The sequence below is a fragment of the Lynx canadensis genome, chromosome B2 (genome assembly GCF_007474595.2).
Source record: "Lynx canadensis isolate LIC74 chromosome B2, mLynCan4.pri.v2, whole genome shotgun sequence".
Classification (NCBI taxonomy): domain Eukaryota; kingdom Metazoa; phylum Chordata; class Mammalia; order Carnivora; family Felidae; genus Lynx; species Lynx canadensis.
In genome coordinates this window covers 142943323-142964455 of record NC_044307.1, presented here as the reverse complement: position 1 = coordinate 142964455, position 21133 = coordinate 142943323, and the positions used below count along the sequence as shown (strand labels likewise).

At 48.7% G+C, this 21133-nt stretch overlaps 1 protein-coding gene across 5 annotated transcripts in view; it reads right to left on the bottom strand.

Moving 5' to 3' along the window:
- Positions 1-21133, bottom strand: part of SYNJ2 (synaptojanin 2) — a 103187-nt gene that overhangs the window by 28511 nt on the left and 53543 nt on the right. For all 5 annotated transcript variants that reach the window (XM_030316684.1, XM_030316685.1, XM_030316689.1 and 2 more), the window contains 6 exons: positions 16345-16406; positions 11500-11596; positions 8873-9045; positions 7288-7369; positions 6385-6534; positions 6144-6309 (listed from right to left, as the gene is read on the bottom strand). In XM_030316684.1, coding sequence (XP_030172544.1) covers positions 6144-6309; positions 6385-6534; positions 7288-7369; positions 8873-9045; positions 11500-11596; positions 16345-16406 — 730 coding nt within the window. The remainder of the gene's footprint in view (positions 1-6143; positions 6310-6384; positions 6535-7287; positions 7370-8872; positions 9046-11499; positions 11597-16344; positions 16407-21133) is intronic.

Sequence of the window (21133 nt, the reverse complement as noted above, 5' to 3'; positions counted from 1 at the left end):
TGTTTTGTTTACCTCGGACTCAAACCCTTAAAAAAGCATTACTCTGAACCACATCCACCCTCTGGATATCCACAATAGATTCCATTTTTTAAACTAGTGACTTACAGCAAATTTAAGTCATACCTACCTATCTACTTAATAAGACTCTGTGCTACTCAGACCTTCTCTCAGCTTTGACTGAGCTTACCTTATTTCTAGGTCGATACAAATATCACCTTGGCTATTTAGAGTCAAGGGGGCGCCCCTATGGAATCATGAAAGCAGCAAAGGGCTCTGAAACCATTTTAAACATGGGCAAATTAATTTTCCAAAAATTTCTAGAACAAAACAAACGTTTTTCTAAAGAAAAATGCTATGTTCTCCCCTTCTTCTCCACTAGCTCCATAGCATTTACAGTGTCCAGGGAATAAGAGACCATTAAGATTTCTTCAAAGAGGGGCACCTGGGTGGCTCAGTCAGTTAAGCATCTGACTCTTAATTTCAGCTGAGGTCATGATTTCATGGTTTGTGGGTTCGAGCCCTGCATCGGGCTCTATGATGGATAACAGTGCTGAGTCTGCTTGGGATTCTCTCTCCCTCTCTCTCTCTCTCTCTGTCCCTCCCCTGCTTGCGCACTCTCTCTTTCAAAATAAATAAAATTTAAAAATTATTTTAAAAATTTCCTAAGAAACCTCTGGTTCATTCATTTGTGGAAGCTAAAAACCAACCAAAAAACCCTAAAAACCATGAACTGACAGACACAGAGAACAGACTGGGGGTTGAGTGGGATGGGGGGGAAAAGGCGAAGGGAGTCTAAAGTTACAGTTATGAAATCAGTAAGTCCTGAGACATAATGCACAGCAGGGCCACCATAGTTAACACTGTGCTGCATGTTTCACAGTTGCTAAGAGAATAGATCTTGAAGGGTCTCATCGCAAGAAAAAAATATTTTTTTGGTAACTGTGTGCAGTGATGGATATTAACTAGACTTACCGTGATCATTTCACCATGTATACAAATAGCAAATCCTTACGCTGTACACATGAAACATGATGCCATATGTCAACTGTAGTTCAACTAACAAATAGAGACCTCTAGCTGTTGATAGAAGCATGATGGAGTTGCCCCTGAGAGAAGGTGTCCTCATCCCTGGAGACAACTACTTCTCCCTCTATCAGTTCTCCAGGGTCCCGGGGCTGTAACAAGCAGGAGGCCCCCCTCACTGGACACTCCCTGGGACAAATGATACCTGGCGATGGGACCAAGAATCCACTGGGGCTGAGAAAGGGTTTCTGGCAGGAGTTAGCACTCAAAGAAGCTGACACCTGTAGAATAGAACACGGACTCCTCCAGCATCTTCTCGACTTTTCCTTTCCTCTTGGCTCGGAAATATAGTCTAAACTAAGAAAGTACAGGAGTGGGCTCCCACTCAAGGCCAGAAAGAACAGGCTCCCAGGAAACACGGTGATAGCTGGTATCGCATTCATATTTTGTATATCCCTGTGCCTCAGTCATGCCAGGACCAGGTACCGTTCAACTGGAGTCCATGCTTATAACCCAAAGCCCACCAGAATTATTTAAACTGTCCGATTCTAAGCTACTTACCCTCCTGCCTTTCCTGCAGAAATCCCAATAAAGAAACCCTCAATAAACCTCTGTATGGTATGCTCTCCATATCTAGGACCTGAGAGTGTAATAACATTTTTTAATCCGAGGTAAAATTGGTATATAAGTCTCAGGTGTAAAACATTACAGTTCTACATCTGAATGCACCACACAGTGACCACCACCAAAAGTCTCATTACCAACCATCACCATACATTTGACCTCCTTCACCCATTCCCCTACCCCCACCCCCTCTGGTAACTACTGATATGTTCTCTGTTTCTGTAAGTTTGTGTTTTTTATTTCAGATTCCACGTGAGTGAAATCGTATGGTATCTGTCCTTCCCCATCTGGCCTATCTCACTTAGCATAATATCTTCAAGGTCCATCCATGTTGTTGCAAATGGCAAGCTTTCATTCCTTTCTGTGGCCAAGTAGTATTCCAGTGTGTGTGTGTGTGTGTGTGTGTACCACATCTACTTTATCCATCTATTGATGGACACTGGCTTGTTCCATTATCTTGGTTATTGTAAATAATACTGCAATAAACATAGGGGTGCATATATCTTTTTGAATCAATGTTTTTACATTCTTAAGCTAAATCCCCAGAAGTGGAACAGCTGGATCATATGGTAGTTCAATTCTTAATTTTCTGAAGAATCTCCATACTGATTTCTATAGTGGCTGCGCTAATTGACATTACCACGAACAGCATACAAGGATTTCCTTATCTTTACAACCTCTCCAATACTTGCTGCCTTTTTGATAATAGTACGACTGGTGTGAGATTATACCTTATTTTGGTTTTGATTTGCATCCCCCAGTAATGAGTGATGTTGAACATCTTCTCATGAGCTGGTTGGCCATCTACATGCCCTCTTCAGAAATACTGTATGTCTATTCAGATCCTCTGCCCATTTTCTTTCATCTTTCATGTTTGGTTTTCTGTTGTTGAGTTGTAGGAGTTCTTTACATATTTTAGATATTAACCCCTTATCCAATATAGGATTTACAAAAATCTTCTCCTCCTTAGTAGGGCTGCATTTTCATTTTGATGACAATTCCTTTCACTGTGCAGAAGCTTTTCAGTTTGATGTAATCCCTTCTGTTTATTTATGCTTTTGTTTCTCTTGCCTTTGGAATCAGATCCTACACACACACACACTGAGGAGGCTACCGCCTGTTTTCTTCTAGGAATTTTATGTTTCAGGTCTTATAATCAAGTCTTTAATCCATTTTGAGTTGACTTTTGTGTATGGTGTAAGACAGTGGTCTAGTTTCATTCTTTTGCATGTGGCTGTCCAGTTTTCCCAACACCATTTATTGAAGGGAATGTCCTTTCTCCATTGTATGTTCTTGGCTCCTTTGTCATAAATTTCCTGTCTGTATATGCATGGGTTTCAATCCGGGCTTTCAATTCTGTTCCACTGTTCTGTGTGTCTATTTTTATGCCACTACTATGCTGTTTTACTATAACTTTATACTTTAGTTTGAAATCAGGGATGTTGAGATCTCCAGCTTTGTTCTTCTTTCTCAAGATTGCCTTGGCTATTTGAGGTCTTTTAGAATTATTTGTTCTAGTTCTGCGAAAAATGCCACTGGAATTTTGATAGGGATTGCACTGACTCTGTAGATTGCTTTGGGTAGTATGGACATTTTAATGATACGAATTCCTCCAATCCATGAGCACAGAATATCTTCCCATTTATTTGCCTCTTTTTCAATTTTGTTCATTAGTGTCTTAATAGTTTTCAGAGTATAGTAGGTATTGTATTGTAGGTATAGTATTGTAGGTATTCTTTTTGATGCAATTATAAACAGAGCTGTTTTCTTAATTTGTCTGATAATTTATTGGCTTATAAAAGCCTGAAGATTTCTGTATGTCGATTTTGTATCGTAGTACTTCACTAAATTCGTTTATTCTAACAGTTTTTGGTGGAGTCTTTTGGGTTTTCTATATGTAGTATGTCTTCTGTAAATAGCAACTGTTTTATTCTTCCTTTCTAATTTGGATGCCTTTTCTTCTTCTTGCCTAATTGCTGTGGGTTAGACTTCTAATATTCATTGGGGCGCCTGGGTGGTTCAGTCGGTTAAGCGTCCGGCTTCGGCTCAGGTCATGATCTCGTGGTCTGTGGGTTCGAGCCCCGCATCAGGCTCTGGGCTGATGGCTCGGAGCCTGGAGCCTGCTTCAGATTCTATGTCTCCCTCTTCCTCTGACCCTCCCCTGTTCATGCTCTCTCTCTCTGTCTCAAAAATAAATAAATGTTAAAAAAAATTAAAAAAAATATTCATTGAATAAAAGTGGCAAGAGTGGGCATCTTTGTCTTGTTCCCATTCTCAGGAACAAGAGTATGTTGTTAGCTGTGGGTTTGTCATACATAAGCTTCGTTATGTTTAGGTAAATTTCCTCTATACCCATGTTGTTGAGAGTTTTTATCAGGAATAGATGTTGAATTTTGTCAAATGCTTTTTCTGTATCTATGGAGATGATCAACACGATTTTTATCCTTCATTTTGTTAATGTGGTTTATCAGTTGATTGATTTGTGGATATTGAACCACCCCTGCATCACAGGAATAATCCCTCTTGATCAAGGTAAATTACCATTTTGATGTGTTGTTGAATTTACTCTGATATTTTATTGCAATTTTTTACATCAGTGTTCATCAGTGATACTGGCCTGCAAGTGTGTGTGTGTGTGTGTGTGTGTGTGTGTGTGTGTGTGTGTGGCATCCTTCTCTGGTTTTGGTATCAGGATAATGATGGCCTCATAAGAGGAATTTGGAAGTATCCCCCCTTTTCAACTTTTTGGAAGAGTTGAAAAGGATGGATATTAAGTCTTATCTTTGAACATTTGGTAGAATTCACCAGTGATGCCTTCAGGTCATGGACTTATGTTTGTTGGGAGGGTTTTTTTATTTGTTCGTTTTTAATTTTCAGCCACTCTATTTTATTTTTTCAAATCTCTATGCCCCACAGGGGGCTTGAACTCACAACCCTGAGATCAACAGTTGTATGTTCTACCAACTGAGCTAGCCAGGAGCCCCTTTTGGGAGGTTTTTGATTATTGATTCAATCTCCTTACTAGTAATCAATCTATTCAGATTTCGTATTTCTTCATGATTCAGTCTTGGAAGAAGGGCATTTATCCATATCTTCTAGGTTGTCTGATTTGTTGGCATAGAATTATTCGCAGTAGTCTCCTGTGATCCTTTGTATTTCTGTGGTGTCAGCTCTAATTTCTCCTCTTTCATTTCTGATTAGCAACCTTTTTCGTGGATGGTCTAAGCTAAAAGTTTATCGATTTTGTTTTATCTTTTCAAAGAACCAACCCTTAGTTTTATATATCTTTTCTACTGGTTTTAAATCTCTTATTTCATTTATTTCCACTCTTTTATCATTTCCTTCCTTCTACTGACTTTGGGCTTCATTTATTCTTCTTTTTCTAGTTCCTTCAGTTGTAAAGATAGACTGTTTGAGCTTTCTCTTGCTTCCAAGGTAGGCCTGTATTGTTATGATCTTTCCCCTTAGAAGTGCTTTTGCTGTATCTCAAAGATTTGGGTGTGTTGTATTTGTTTTTTGTTTTGTTTGTTTGTTTATTTTGGTCTCTAGGTATCTGTTGATTTCTCCCTTCCTTCCTTTGCTGACCCATCATTGGTTTTTCAGTAGCATGTTGTTTAATCTCCACATTTTTGTGTTTTTTCCCCAGTTTTCTTATAATTGAGTTCTAGTTTCATACCATTGTGATCAGAGAAGATGCTTGATATGATTTCAATCTTCTTGAATTTATTAAGACTAGTTTTGTGGCCTAACATATGATGCATCCCGAAGAATGTTCCATCTATACTTGAGAAGAATGTGTTCTCTGCTGCTTTGGGGTGGAATATTCTGTTTATGCCTGTTAAGTCCGTCTGGTCTAATGTGTTAAGGCCATTGTCTCCTTATTCATTTTCTGTCTGGATGATTTACCCATTGATGTAAATGGGGTATTAAAGTCCTTTGCTCTTTCTGTACTGCTGTCAAGTCCCCCCTTTAGGTCTGTTAATATTTGTAGATCTTAGAGCTTATATGTTTGACGTATATATACTTATACGTGTTATATATCTTTTTGTTTAATGGGCCCCTTTATCATTATGTAATACCCCTTCTTTGTCTATTATTCGTCTTTGTTTGAAAGTCTCCCTCGTCTGCTAGGAGCACAGCTACACCAGCTTTCTTCTTGTTCTCATCTGCATAAAACGTCTTTCCCCATCATCTCATTTTCAGTCTACAGGTCCCTACTTCTGAGCAATAAACTCTGTTTTTTCCTGAGCCTCCTCTTGCAGCTGCACATGACTGACCGTCTCATACAAGAATACAAAACACAGCTGCAAGCAGTGAGGCTGAGGTCAGGGCCAGAAGTACACGCACAGAAGCTCAGCTCAGGGGAGTGTCACTACCTGCCATTTGAGATTGCGGTAGGACGAGGGGAAGGGCTGGCCAGCACCCCCAACACACATACTCCCTCTGGGCAGCAGGGCAGCTGGCACCTCCAGACAGTGGAGTGGGAACCCTCTTACCCAGCAGGGCCGTGTTGTCCAGGAGTACCCTTCCTCTGTCTGCAGACTCCTCGGTGTAGACATCCCCCACGAGCAGCAGCTTGATGGCCTCCTGCTTCACCCCGTCAAAGAAGTTGGACTGGATAGTGCGAGACACGGACCGGGCCCCGTCCTTCAGCTTCCCCACCTGCCGTGAGCCAGACCACAGGCTGTGAGAGGGACCCGTGCAGGCCCTTCCTTGCCCCCTGTGGTCTGCCCCTACCTTAGCCTTCCCTTCCAGGGCCCGGCTGCCCGTGAACATCTTGCTCAGGCTGTGCCCATTCAGAGACCACATGGCTTTGAAGGACTCCACGAAGCGGTCAGCAATGGGCTTGGAGTTCAGCCCCAGGCTCTCGAGCTGCAGGTGGAGAACCTGGGTGACAAGAAAGGGACAGGTGTCACTGTCTGCTCACCTGGAAGCTCCTGGCTTCCACAGCTGCCTCGGGTGACTTTCACCAGGCATTATCTCAGGGAGCTCCTTATTTGGCAGATTCTGGGTCGCCCTGTGCCCCTCTAGAGACTGAGGAATGCTCACAGCAAAAGAACGGGACTTCCCACCACAACTCACCCCTATTTCGTCCAACTTTGTCTTTATCATTCCACCAGCCCTCCTCTGGCTCCCTTACTCCTGGCCACCTCCCTATGCCCCACCCCTGAGCAACAGAGGGGTGGCGAGCGAGCAGGGAGCTGGCAGGCAGCAGTGACTCCACCCCTCCTCCCAGCAGTGAGCCAGGAGAGGTCGCCCAGGCACTGGGCCAGCGGGCCATGGGACAGGCTCTGGTCTCCCTCCCAGGCTTCCGATCATCTCAGCCAGCCTCACACTGCCCCTGCCAAACTGTATGCATGGTAATTGTGACACAGAACTACTGTTTCTCAAGGTGTCACCTGGACCTCTGTGCCACCATCTCCGGGATGCATTCCCAAAAGTGTGCCTACAAATGGGATGAAGGCATGCTGTGAATGGGCAAGCCAGCCGCCCAGGAGCACCTCTCGGATGCCTGCCACATCTCTGCCCCACCTCCTCACAGGTAGAAAGTTAACCCAGTGATGTCACCCTCATCTTGCTGATGGAAGGCATGGGATATGGCCCGGGTGGCCCGAGGGGCTTCACGACACAGAGACAGACCTCGAGTGCAATAAAGCTCTGCACGGTGTTGGTTCGGTCCAGGCAATCGAGACAGTTCATCCGCAGCGTGCCTTTCTGAAAACTTAGGAAAATGAGAAATGCAAATGGTTACAAGTTGTGGTCAGGGGAACGACAGCCATAGAACAATGGCCTGCAGACTCCCAAACAAAATGGTACCAGGAGTCACCTATTCTAGTGGCCCCCCAGAACCCCCGGCATACACCCTGAGGGACCCCAGCACCGCTGGAGTGGCACGTACCCTCTCAGCAGTCTGCACACCTGGGTCATTATAAAATACACCAATTCTCATCATTTGCCATAGTTAGGTTCCAGAAAGTTGCCGTGAACAATTCGTGCGTCGTACTATTGGCAGATCAGCAAACGCTGAACTACTGCTTCTAGAAGTATGTGGGGTGAGGTTCCCCCGAGTCTCTGTTCACACATCTTCATCAGATGATCGACATGTAACCTTGTTTTATGTGTATTTCTGTGTAAAGCCACCTTAATACAGATCGTCGATCCATTAACCCTGAACTCGCAGCCAACAGCACATAACACACCCGAACACAGCTTCTCCATCACACGTATTTCCCCCACTCGGCACATCACAGCCTTCCTGCGCTCGGGAACACCGGGCGGCGCTTGCTCCACGTTCGGGGGCCATTTTAAACAGTGAAATCACCAATAAGATGCATAAAAATGTGACCACGTGGCACTAAACAGACCACAGAAAGGACACTTTCTAGTAGAAGTGCTGAAACAGAAGGCATAGCATCACCTTACACCCTGAGTGAGTCCAATTCTTCACGGTTCTGAGCAGGTCTGTGACGACCGTGATGGGGCCATAAGGATGGATTTGGGGGGTTACAAATAAATTTTAGCAAGTGGACAAATCTGCAAATACAGAATCTGTGAAAAGTGAGGATCGACTGCATTGTGACTTGAGGAAAGCAGGCTTCCTTTTTCCGCTCAGCTCTGAGCAGGAAACTCCAGACCCCAGTGTCCTCGGGCAACGGGGCTCGTGCCAACTGTCCCTTTCACTCATGTGGGCTTTCATCAGTTTGGGCAATAAGTTCTTTTTCTTTTTTTTTTTTTTTTTAATGTTTATTTGAGAGAGTGAGTGAGCATGGGGGAGAGGGGTAGAGAGGGTAAGAGAGAATCCCAAGCAGTCTCTGTCCTGTCAGCGTAGAGCCCGATGTGGCACTCGAACTCACAAACCATGAGATCATGAGCTGAGCTGAAATCAAGAACTGGACGCTCAACAGACTGAGCCCCCCAGGCGCCCCTCGATGATACGTTCTATGGTCACCATAACTCTATGTTTCAACCTAGTCCATTTATTAATAATTTATTTTGCCAGAAAACCATGCTTCACCATCTTCTCACAAACCTCAAGAGCACGTTCTGAAGGTAGGAAGGTGAAGGACGTGGCTGGAACCCGGGACCCCCCCCCCCACATCCCTGAGCCTGTGCTCCAGGAAACTGCAAGGGCAGCTGAGCAGCAAGGGGGGCGCCCAGCCCCGGAGGCCCCCGGCCACTCCACTAGTCACCAGGCGGGAGCATGAGGACGCAGGTGGAGACTCACCGTGGACTTACATTCTCGCCCTTGGTAAACACACCAAAGTCATCCCAGTGGAGCTTCAACTGGGGCCTCAACAGGTTCTCCAACTTCTCTAGCTTCCCGCCTTTGGCAAGTTGATGGAAGTCAAAGTTTATCATAGGCGTGTCGCCGGCGTGGCAAGAAGCCCAGAGCAACTTCTGAAAGTGGAAAGGGAAAGGGTGGCAGGGGAAGGAGGGAAGGAACGCAGTGACAGCACAGCTGGAACCGTGTGGCTCCCCAGGGCACTCGCTCGAGCACACGGTTTAGCTTTAAGGCATATGGTGGACCAAGCCGTTCATCGGTCCTGACCCTGAGAGAGAAGAACAAAGACTTGGAGGACCATACCACACAGAGCATCTTGCCTGCAGAAGGGCAGAAGGTCCACCCTGGGCGAAACACAGCCAGAGCAGGTCTGGCTCCGTGGGGCAGCTCACAGCCCTGTACTGACATCACCCTCCCGCAGGACTCTTGGGCGGGCGCTGATGATGGAAGGACCACTCTGTTCCGCAGGCACCCAAGCGCCACGGGCCCATTAGGGACAGGGAGGCCCAGCAGGCTGTGGAGCTCATAATGCAGCTCCCTGTTGCCCTGGTAACCAGTCCCATACTGACAAGTGAAGCCTCAGGTGGGTGGGCTCAGAGGTGTCCAGTTCTCCCGTCAAGGTCCTCTGGATCCCCGTGAAGGGAGGTGCCTGAGGCACAGCCCAGTGAAACTTCAGGATGGGGGTGACCGGTGGCCAGGGCCAGTGGGCCCAGGCTGGCACCTGACCTGGAAGGGAGGCGGGGCCAGAGATGGGGACACATAGCAGGTGGGCTCCAGGCAGCTTGGTGCTCCCGACCGAGGCCTCTCTTCCACATGAGGAACCTCCCCGGCCACTCCTTGGCTCTCTCTCGAGTCACATGATAGAAGATGAACCGGGTGTTTTGCCAGAGCACCTGGTCCCTGGTCTGTCCCACCCCAGGCCTTCCTGCGTAGTTTCAGGTCAGGCTTGTCCAGAGAGTCTAATGACTCTGAAAGACTAGAAGGACTTTAAACCTTGTGGTGCCTCCAACTCAAAGTGCCCATCCACTGTGAGCCAGAATGCCAATCAGTGGGTGGCTGCGAGCGTCGGGAAAGTCTGGCTATGAAAAAGAAGTCAGCCGAGCTGACTAGCGTACCTCTTAGCGACTTTACATTTTGGAGCGAGCACCATGGCCACTTGTGGCCTGAGGGACTGCAGGTTGCAAGCTGGCAGCCGGTGCATGGGCCTTGGGGCTGAGGGAGCCACAGCTCTACGTGACACCGGCCGGTCACCTCCAGGTGGCATCCACCTCCTCCCTCCTACCTGCCCACCAGCCCGCCTTCCTCCTGCTGGCCACTGGACCACGGCTGCCTCCAGCCCCGCTAGTGACAGAGGAGCCCGTCAGCAGGGGACACTTCCATCAGCTGACGGGAGGATGCTGAGGACGTCCTCTCCCCACAGCTCACGGCATAAAGGGAAAAGAGATTCTTGGGTTTTCCCTTTTTCCCTTTCCTTAAAGTAAGCTGCCAACGTTGCTGCCAAGAGGGTAGGGACGGGGGACAGCTCAGCAAGCTTGTTGCCAACAGCTACGCACTAAACAGGAAAAGCAGGTCTGGCCAAATGAAATTGGCCACCAGAAAGTCTGATCTGAGCACATGGCTTTTCCAAGCAGAGTGAAATGAGCACCCGCTGGGGTTCAGCTCCTACCGGCCAGAGGTCAGGGGTCAGGAAGGCAGCAAACACCGCCTCCCATGAGGCTTCGCAGGAGGAGAGGTCCGATTTCACTCTCCCCATATGTGGCTTCCCTGCCCTTGGAACAACCAGAGGGCTTCTCTCCGTGAAGTGAGGGACATGGGCCACTGAGAAAGGGGCATGGAGGTCGCCCACGGCTCATTCTGGAACTTTTCACGTAGTAGACTGAATACACACAGGAGCTCTGGGAACAGAAGGCCCCGTTTCCTTCCCTGGGTAGGCCCCTCCCCCTTACACCAGCCCCAAAAGCGCCCAGACAGCCTCAGGGAGCCCGTGGGGAGCCAGGCAAAGGAAGCTGCTTTCTGGGGCAGCCCAGACAGGGATGGGAGATTTGAAGGCCGAAGTTAAGCAGGAGGAAATCATGTAAGATTCCCTGCTTTACACTGAGTGGGAGCCCTTAAGAGCTCCACCGAGTGCCCCGCAGGTGTCTGGGTGAGCTCGCCAGGAGGCGCTGACCAGCAGCAGAGCCAGACCAAGCAAGGGAAGGGGAGCTCAGGCGCCCTGAGCAGTCAGGGATTGCAGGGCGAAGCCCAAACGTGTGCGGGTGTACGTGTGTCCAAGAGAACCAGGCAAAGGGGCCTGGCTATGCAGAGCCCTCAAAGCCCCAGTGTGAGTCTGGAGGAAGCACAGCTGGAGGAGGGAGATGCTTCGTTTTGACTTTGAGCAAATTCTCTAATCATCAGTTCATAAACATTAAGTTTCGTACATCAGGAGCCCAAATCACCTAAGGCTATAGAGCTGATGGGGAAAAACTCCCAGACGCGGCGAGAGCAGTACTATTGTTCCCAGTCCAGCACAGAAGCTTGCCTCTGAGCAGGGGCCCCTCACCTCCCTCACCCAACACCCCCAGGGCCTTTACCTTGAAGGCTCTGTTGAGCACCTCCTCTCCGCCTCTGCTCCCCAGCAGGTTCACGACCACTTGCTTCCCATACTGCTCCTTCAGAAGCACCATATGCCTACAACGGAGCAGGGCGGCACCGTGAGCCCACATCACCAGGACAGAGGCTGACGGCTCCACCCTCGAGGGGAGAGGGTACAGGAGGGACCTGCATGGCACTAGAGGTCCGGGCTGAGCTGTTCTCCAGGACACAAAATGGGTGGGGTTGGGGGGGGGTGCGGGGAGAAAACCAGTCTCTCCTAGCCACCAACCCCACTGTCAGGGACAAGCATGTCTACAGTCTGTTTGCATGAAAGGCTCGGGCCAAGAAGAACTTACAGCACATCAGACTTCTAAACAAGCAGAATGCTAGACAGAGGATATGCCGCACTTCCTGTAAAGTACCCCCGTTAAATCTAGAACAGCTAACACAGCTTCATAAGGGCAACATGCACGTCTGTGAAATTAATCTCTAATTTCACTTGGTACCTTCCTTCTCTAAACCAGAAAAGCTGGTAGGAGGGCTGTTAACCTCAGTGTTTTTTATCTAAGCACATTATATTTCATTATGTTTTTTTTTTTAATTTTTTTTTTCAACGTTTATTTATTTTTGGGACAGAGAGAGACAGAGCATGAACAGGGGAGGGGCAGAGAGAGAGGGAGACACAGAATCGGAAACAGACTCCAGGCTCCGAGCCATCAGCCCAGAGCCTGACGCGGGGCTTGAACTCACGGACCGCGAGATCGTGACCTGGCTGAAGTCGGATGCTTAACCGACTGCGCCACCCAGGCGCCCCACATTATGTTTAACCCAAACAAGAAGGCACAGTAAAATTTCAAGCTTTAGGAAAATATTCATAGATCAAGGACTTTTAAAAATACAAATGTTGAAATACTGGGGAGAGACTAATATTTATCCTTTATTACCAGCTTTTGAAAAGTTAACTTTACAATCTTAATCATGGTAGGAATGCTTAAATATAATTAAAAAAAAAACACAGGGAGAAGACAATGCAACAAGCAGATGTAAACTGTATTTTCCTCGTGCAGTCTTTTGCCTAAATATGGAAAAAAGACTAGACGATGATGGCACACCACACCGTTAAAAGTGGTGGGATTTTACGTGACTTAAAATTCGTTTCCTCCTTATACATTCTTGTATTTTCTGAATTTCTAGGGTGTGTTTCTTTTATAAACCCATTTTAAGTTGATTAGCACAAATGAACCAATGTCAGCCCAATAAAGGAAAAAAATCCTCTCGTGCCAACTTCGAGGGATAGCACAGTATAGTAGAATATGGATCCCGAACGGGGCAGTTTGAATTTAGGTCGTCTGCTGACCAGCTAAGGGCGAGCTCCTAGCTCCGTGTGTGTGGGAATTCTCTAGGGATGCTCCTGGCAGCCCTTTCCTCCCTGCGATCCTCAACTGCCCCCCCCACTCCCACCCACCCGAAGAGGTGTGGCTCCATCAGATTGGCGCGGTCAGGGCCGCCGCACAAGCCCGGGCTCTGTCCCCAGGGCGTGCCACACAGCAGCAACCCTGGTGAAGGTACCAGAAGAAACGGGATGTGCGTGGCTCAGCCCCTCTGGACTCTCCCGAGTCTGCCTGCCTGGGGAAGCCGTGTCCTGGCCGGAGGTCAGACCCACGGAGCCAACGGGGGAGGGGCCTCTGCTCTGGTGGCAAGTCTGAGCTGCCCAGCTCTGCTGGTCACGGAGTGAGCACCGGTGATTCAAGGCTGAAATGTGCGGAAGCCCACTGTGGCCACGTGTGCAAGCTGCCTCCCACAGTGCAGCTTGTCAGAGATCAGGCTGGCGTGTGACCCCTGCTCCCCCACCCCCACCCCACGCAGCGACTGCACCTGCGTCTCAAAGGATTCCAAACCCAGAGGTGGATGAGAAACGATATCGCTCATCACTCATGTCAACAGCCCAAGCACCATTGATTAAATTATTCATCCCTTCTGAGCGAGTCCTTTGTATCATAAAGCTAATCCTCCTCCTGCAAAAAATGGTTTTGAGCACTAAAAGAACAAATAAAAGTGACAAGCACAGCGCTTGGCACATAGGAGTTGGGTTTTCTTTCCTTCCTTTTCATTTTGAAGCAGGATAATACACTGATTGGTGAGAAGCTAAGACTCCCCTCAGGGCTCCGGGGGTGGGGAGGGGAGCCACACTAAGGCCAGCAAGACACTCAGCCTGGCCTCCCTGCTCTGTGCACCCAGGGTCCTGCCCCTGCCTGCCCATCTCACTGTTGAGTGGAGTTCTGTGGAAAACTTGGGGTGGGGGGGGAATTAGAAGTCAGGCTGGTTTCTGTTGGACAGCATCTTTCTCATATTGAGGGCAGAAGCGAGGGGACGGCAATGTCCACCTACAACTGCAGATGCGGGCAGCTCCGAGCAAAGACAGGGAGGAAGGAGCAGGGGTCCAGTGTCCCGTACGGGTGAGACCCAGGCACCGCCCCCAGAAAAGGGTTAATACTTCCATCCAAACTCTACCAGCAAGACAAGATCCCCTTCAGGCCCACACAGCCAAAGGACCCCACTTCCCTCCCACAGACGGCAGGTGGGCAAGAAGCAGCAGTGAACAACCTACTGAACGGTACGGCACCGGCCACAGGTATTCTGTGGGGCTAAAACTACCCACGGAAAGGGGATTTGTGTGGGGGCAGGTGGGGGCATAAGGGATTTACTCTGGACCAAGCACATCACAGAACAGAGAAATTCCTGAGAGCCCCCTGATGTGCCAGAGATGGGGGGCACCTCCAGGGACCCGTGGCCCAGCTCCTCGGGGGGACCCCCTGCACCCACTGAGGTGGGTCTGCTAGAGAATCGGATGCCCGCGCTCCCCATGCGACTGAAATGAGCGCATCGGGGCAGCACCCAGCGTGAGGCCAGGCAGCTCCTGCCCCGGCCCCTGCCCGTGAGAACACACGGTCTCAGCTGCCTCTTGGCCACAAAGCTTTAGGAAGGAAGCCTGCAGTCAGCCACCTTTTCAGTGGCAGCTGCTGGTCAAAGGGCCTACGGTCTTTTTTTTTTTTTTTTTTTAATATTTATTTTTGAGAGAGAGCACGAGCGGGGAAGGGGCAGAGAGAGAGGGAGACACGGAATCTGAAGCAGGCTCCAGGCTCTGAGCCATCAGCACAGAGCCCGACGGGGGGCTCGAACCCACAAACCGTGAGACTATATGACCTGAGTCGAAGTCTGACGCAACCAACTGAGCCACCCAGGTGCCCCAAAGGGCTTGCGGTCTTGAAGGGGCTCCTGTGAGAAAAGAGGGGGCTTATCCTCTCGGGTATACACACTAGCAGGATTTAAAAATGCTGAAGTTGGTGTAAATGTTCTTAAAATATATGCATGTTTTTTAAAAGCTCATAAACACAAGGCTTTTGAAACAAGCCCAGCATGCAGGTGTCTTCCTTTCTACTTGTGGTCAGCTTGGGAGGAAGGACATTTCCAATTATGTTTTCCGTTTCTGAAGAACACTGAATGCAGATCAGTGTCTCCTCAAACAACTCCATGCACACAGTGCACAGAACACGTTAACAGTGTTCTGAACACAGGCAACGGCATTTTCATTAGCAGACTTCACATGTCCTCAGAGGGAAAGCCTGCTGGTTGTGACGCACCCATCAGGGGTCAAGGTCGGGCTGCTGTTACCCGTCTGCAGAACACAAGAAGGGTGCACACAGACTGAAGGTCCAGGTGGAGATTCAGGCAGAAGGATTAAAATGCTTTAAAAAATCGCTCCTGGAATTTTTATGACATTTACTAATTTTTTAAATTAGCATTTAGATCAAAATTGCAAATATCTTAAGAAGCGATTAACTATTTCAAATACAAGTTATGGTTTAGGTTAGCGATGGCTGTTCTTAAGCAAGTTGTGTAACGGTCCAGTTTGTGGTTCAGAAAACAAACTCCAGGGGCACCTGGGTGGCTCAGTCGGTTAAGCATCTGACTCTTGATTGTAGCTCAGGTCATGATCTTGCGGTTTGTGAGTTCGAGCCCCGCGTCGGGCTTTGCGCTGATCGCGCGGAGCCTGCTTGGAATTCTGTCTCCCTCTCTCTGCCCCTCCCCTGCTTGTGCTTTCTCTCTCTCTCAAAAATAAACAAACATTAAAAAAAAAAAAAAGGAAAATGAAATCTCTATCTGCCAAATGTTTTTCTAGAACGCTATGTAAAAAGCTAATAGTGAAATCCTTAGTAGTGGGAATTGGAAGTTAGAATACTTTTTAACTTCTCACTTTATACCTTCTATATTATAGCTTTTCAAATCTTGAAATATAAAAAAATTTTTTAACATTTATTTATTTTTGAGAATGAGAGAGACAGAGCATGAGCGGGGGGAGGGGCAGAGAGAGAAGGAGACACAGAATCAGAAGCAGGCTCCAGGCTCTGAGCTGTCAGCACAGAGCCCAACACGGGGCTTGAACTCATGGACTGCGACATCATGACCTGAGCCAAAGTCGGACACTCAACCGACTGAGCCACCCAGGCACCCCTGAAATATATTACTTTTAAAAGAAAAAGCAGCAGCTACAAATATCCTATAGATTATCCCTTGTTAACTAGGACAAAGGAATAAAGCTTCATTAAGAAGGAACTGGGCAGATAAAATAATTGCCAAGTGTAACCTCAGTATTAATGAACTTTCAGGGAGCTCCGAGAGTCACTAAATGTCCCATTCTGTAAACTCCCTTCTTGCGCAAAGAACCAAAGTAAAAGGCAGATGCAGGTCCGGGGTTTGGGGCGGCCCCCTCCCCCTGCTGTCCCTGTGCCACTGTCTGATGGGGCAGGGGGACAACTCCCAAGGATGGTCCCAGACAACCCTACCTGTCGAAAGCAGGGGCATTGGCTTCTAGGCCTCTATTGAGTCTCAGATGATGAGAGCCAACCTAAAGCAAAGAGAAATAACATTAGTGATTCCTCCCGTTCCGTGAACCTAGGAAGTGATGGTCTTCCCACGTCGCCCCCAGTGCCAGCCAGGCTGTAGCCTCTCGCCCTTCTATGACCTATTCACAGATCAGGTAGACCAGCGCTGAACTTGGGTCTCAAAGCCCGAGCCTGGCTGTGCTGCAGTCCCGTCCTAACGCTGCATGGACCACACCCGCTGGAACCCTTCCAAAGGCAGAAGAGATACTTCAGGGTCAGTGCATGAGGCCCATGTCAGACCTGCAGAGCAGAGGTGAGGCTAAGCCAATCAGGGAGCGTAAAACTACTTCTCAACCTCCTCTGCAACTCCAGAGACCCTAACCCCCCACCAAAACCTGAGTTATGGCTACCTGCAAACTAATTTGCCTTATTATTTAGAATTACCTATTTAACATCAAAAGCTTAAAAAATAAACTTATAAAACTATATAGTGTTATGGGGCACTTGGGTGGATCAGTTGGTTGAGCGTCTCTTAGTTTCAGCTCAGGTCATGATCTCATAGTCTGTGGGTTCCGGTCCAGCCCGCATTGGGCTCTGTGCTGGCAGTGTGGAGCCTGCTTGGGATTCTCTCTCTCCCTCCCTCTGCCCCTCCCCCACTCATGCTCACTCTCTCACTCGAAATGAAAAAAACCCAACTGTATATTGTTATTGGAGGCAGCTTGAAAGGCTCTCTCTGGACAAATCTGGGACAATTTGATCACTGAACTAGAAAGGACAGCAATGGATTATAATCTGATAATAAAATAGGAATCCATGAATCTACACGGAGGAGAGTCAGCTGGCCGGCTGGCTGGATGAATGAGCGGACAGAGAGGTGGGCAGGTGGATGGGGGGAGAAGGGAGGGCTCTTCCTTACAGCTGAACACCAACTGATAAATGTGGAGAGAGTGGTGGGGGAAAAAATCATTTTATAGCCGCCATAGTAAAGGATGGTTCAGCAAAAACCATCCACTGATCATAAATGTTAAGGGAGAGGCTGATGAGGAATAGGATGCTTTCATGGTCTCAGAGTCTCTCCTGGAGGCTTATTACTTGAAAAAGATGACACATTAAGTGAAGAAATGGAGTAGCACCTTGCCTGAGTGACCAAAATTAACATCACTAACGAGGGGGCACATGGACACCGTGGGCTTCCAGATGGGACACCCTGACAAGGATGTGGTGCCAGGGATCCACACCCTAAACCTGATCACAGTGAAACCCCTGGAAACCCCCACTTGAGGCACTTCCAACTTAAAGGAAAAGAAGACATGTGTTCCCCCAAAATGTCAATGTCACAGGAGACAGGAAGGGAGAGGAACTGATACAGATCAAAGGAGACTAGAGATGGGACAGCTACATGCAGGACGCGGTCCTGGCCTGGATCCCGGACTGAAGGGGTGACAGTGCCACGGCAGACACTACAGAAACAACTGATAAATCTGAAACGTGGACTGGACGTTAAATTAGAGCACTGTGTCACTGTACACGTGCTGAGCGTGCACCTCTCCTGCGGTGATGCAAGAGAACATATTTGCTCTTGGGAAAAACGTCCTGACGTACTAAGTAAGGAGACATGATGTGTGCGCCACGTACTCTCCAGTGATTCGGAAAATAAGGGAAAGTAGGTGTGGGGGGCAAGAGGCTAACCTAGAGAGAATCTGGGGACAGGACACATGGGAGTTCGCTCTCCTGTTCCTACAACTTTTCTGTAGGTCTGGCACCATCTTTTTAAAATTATTTTTAAATTTTTTAAAATTTTTATCTTTAAGAAAGAGGCAGACAGAGCACAAGCAGGGGGAGAAGCAGAGAGAGGGGGAGACAAAGAATCTGAAGCAGGCTCCAGGCTCTGAGCTGTCAGCACAGAGCCTGACGTGGGGCTCAAACCCCTGAACCATGAGATCATGACTTGAGCGGGAATCGGATGCTCAACCGACTGCGCCACCCGGGTGCCCCAGGCCTGGCATCATTTTAAGATAGAAAGTTTCTTGAAGTGTATTGTTGGGCTTTGCTTGTTGTTGAACATTACGAACATACTGTCACTGGATTCATCTGCACCATCAGACATAGTCATTACCGAATGTGGGGGGAGTGTTATTGACAAGTTTTACCGTCACAGGTAATACATCTGTCCCTCTTCATACCTGAGGAAAGAGCCACTCCAGGTGACTGGAATAACTTAGAAATTACTGAGATTAGGCGTGTCTGTCTAAACGATTCTACAAATAAAGTCCCAAGTAGCTTTTGGTCCTAAGTAATCTTGGGAGTTCTTACGAAAGGCTAAACCAACTGCTTTCATTTTGCCACTGTGTTTATTCTGCACTCCTTTTCCCAACGGCATCAATCCCTTGCTGAGGAAATGTGATAATTCCAGAAACTTCCACAGCCCGAGTTCTGAGAAGACTACTCCATCCCGCACTCTAAGGCCGGTCAGCTCCTGTCTTTCTTCTGATCTTATAAGGCAGGCGCCTGCAGAAAGCAGGGCTAAGCTCCTCTCAGCCACCATCCGTGAGATCCCTGAGGGCTGAAACCCAACAGAAGGGGCTGCCTGCTGTGAGTCAGCCTGTCCATCAGGGCAAGAAGTCTCCCCTGGATAAGCTGCGGCTGTGTTTAGAACCCTTCCCAGAGGAACACAGTAAGGGGACAGTAGAGAAACAATGGTTCAGGGTTCAGAAGCCTGGTTTTTAGTCATGACAAGTTCTGTTACTGGATGCATCTGCCTCTCCCTGAATCATACCCCAAAGTTTCTTCTTCCCACAGGTAGAAATTTCAGCCACAGATGACTGGACTCAAGAGTGTCCAACCCCTGGGCTCTACGTTCCTCCATTACAACAATTACTCAGTCCAGAATGGAGTTCGTGAGCTCATCCTGCCACCTGGAGTCAATGTGACACCGGGTACCATGGAGAGATGGGCAAGAGAAGGGAGACCCAGAATTCCCTGTCCTTGAATGCCCCTGGTCTAGAGAGGCCAGAAACACACTTTAAGGTTATTAACAAGTCTGTGTAACAAGTGCCAAGTGATTTGATGGGCACTGTGCTCCTACACAGCTACTGAGGACAAGCAGAGTAATAGGACGAGATGTAGCAGGTTCCCAAGCACATCAGCGGGTTTGGGGAAGGCGAGGACCAGACGGAAAGCAATCTGGAGTCTCCCAGAGTGGAGAGGGCACAGCTTGCCTGGGCCACGGCATGTCCCCCTGTGCCATTGGCCTGCCCCTGTCACTCCAGACTTTGATAATCATCCATGTGGATGGGGCTAGGCAGGACCACCACAGGCATGTTCCTGTCCCCCACAGCAGTCAGTGCAGTGTCACTGCTGACGACAAACCTTCCTGAGAACACTAAGAAATCAAGGGCACCACCCACAACGAAGGACCAGGGCAGTTAATGGGCAGAATGGATCCCCGGCTCTAGTGTTTCTCAAAGTGTGGTCCCTGGACCAGGAGCTTCAGCACCCCCAGGGAAGCTTGTTAGAAATGCAGATTCTCGGGGCTCCTGGGTGGCTCAGTGGGTTAAGCATCCCACTCTTGATTTCAGCTCTGGTCATGATCTCACGGTTCATGAGTTCGAGCCCCATGTCGGGCTCTGTGCTAACAATGTGGAGCCTGCTTGGGATTCTCTCTCTCCCTCTGTCTCTGCCCCTCCCGTGTCTGCTCTCCTCTCTCAAAATAAATAAACATTTAAAAAAGGAAAGAAAAGAAACGCAAACTCTCAGACTGAATGAAAATCTGTGGGGGTGGAGCAAGGAATCGGAGTGTGTGCACCCGATTCCTCCAGGGGATGCGCGTGTGCACGCAGGTGCGCTCAGGTTAGGAGGCTCTGGCTTCCACTCATCTCCCTCGACTCCTTCTTGCTCGGGGTGCAGATGCCTGTGAGCCAACAAGGAAACAAGCCACCATGGCCATGGGCGCCCTGCTTCCTCGGGCATCATGGCCTCCTGGAGTGGAAGGGCCCCAGGCAGAAGCCAAGCCTGGGACATTCTCTCAGGAGACCACCCTTCCACCAGCACCCCTTTGGTCTGGTCGCCTTAGGCCTCACATCCAGCCGTCACATCTGTCCTGCTGACACTGACCTGCACCTCTCCTCTGTGCTGTCACAAAGTCCTGAGGCCACTGTGTGTCAGAAGCCTTGAGGAGGAGCCTCAAGAGGGAGAGGGCGGGCCAAATGGGGCAAGGGGGCGGGCCAGGCTTCCAGCCATGGGCTGAGTAAGGCATGGGAATAAAAGGCACAGCATAGGGAATACAGTCAATGGTACCGTAATAGCTGGTATGGGGACAGACAGTGGCTACATCTGTGGTCAGCAAAGCGGAAAGTAGAGATGGGGAATCACTAGGTTGTACTCCTGAAACTAACGTAATCCTGTAGGTCAAGTATACTCAAATAATAAAACGATTCACACGCACACACGTACAGGGGAGCTGCAGTTGGGGGCTAGAATGAAACCAGCATTGGCGTAGGTGCACTGGGACTGACGGCCACCGCTGCTTTCAGGATCCCCTCTCTCTCCTCACCATCCTCCGAGTCTCCGCAGTTAAGTGCACGCTTGGCCAATCGGTCCTGGCTGGTCCCTGACACCATTAGTTTATGCTAGAAACCACAGATGGAGGTAGGGGAGCCGGCAGCAGGGACAGCCAGTCTCAGGGATGCATGAGTCAAAGCAGAGTCTGCTCGGCACCCGAGAAAGTCCCATAACCACGAATGGCATCTTG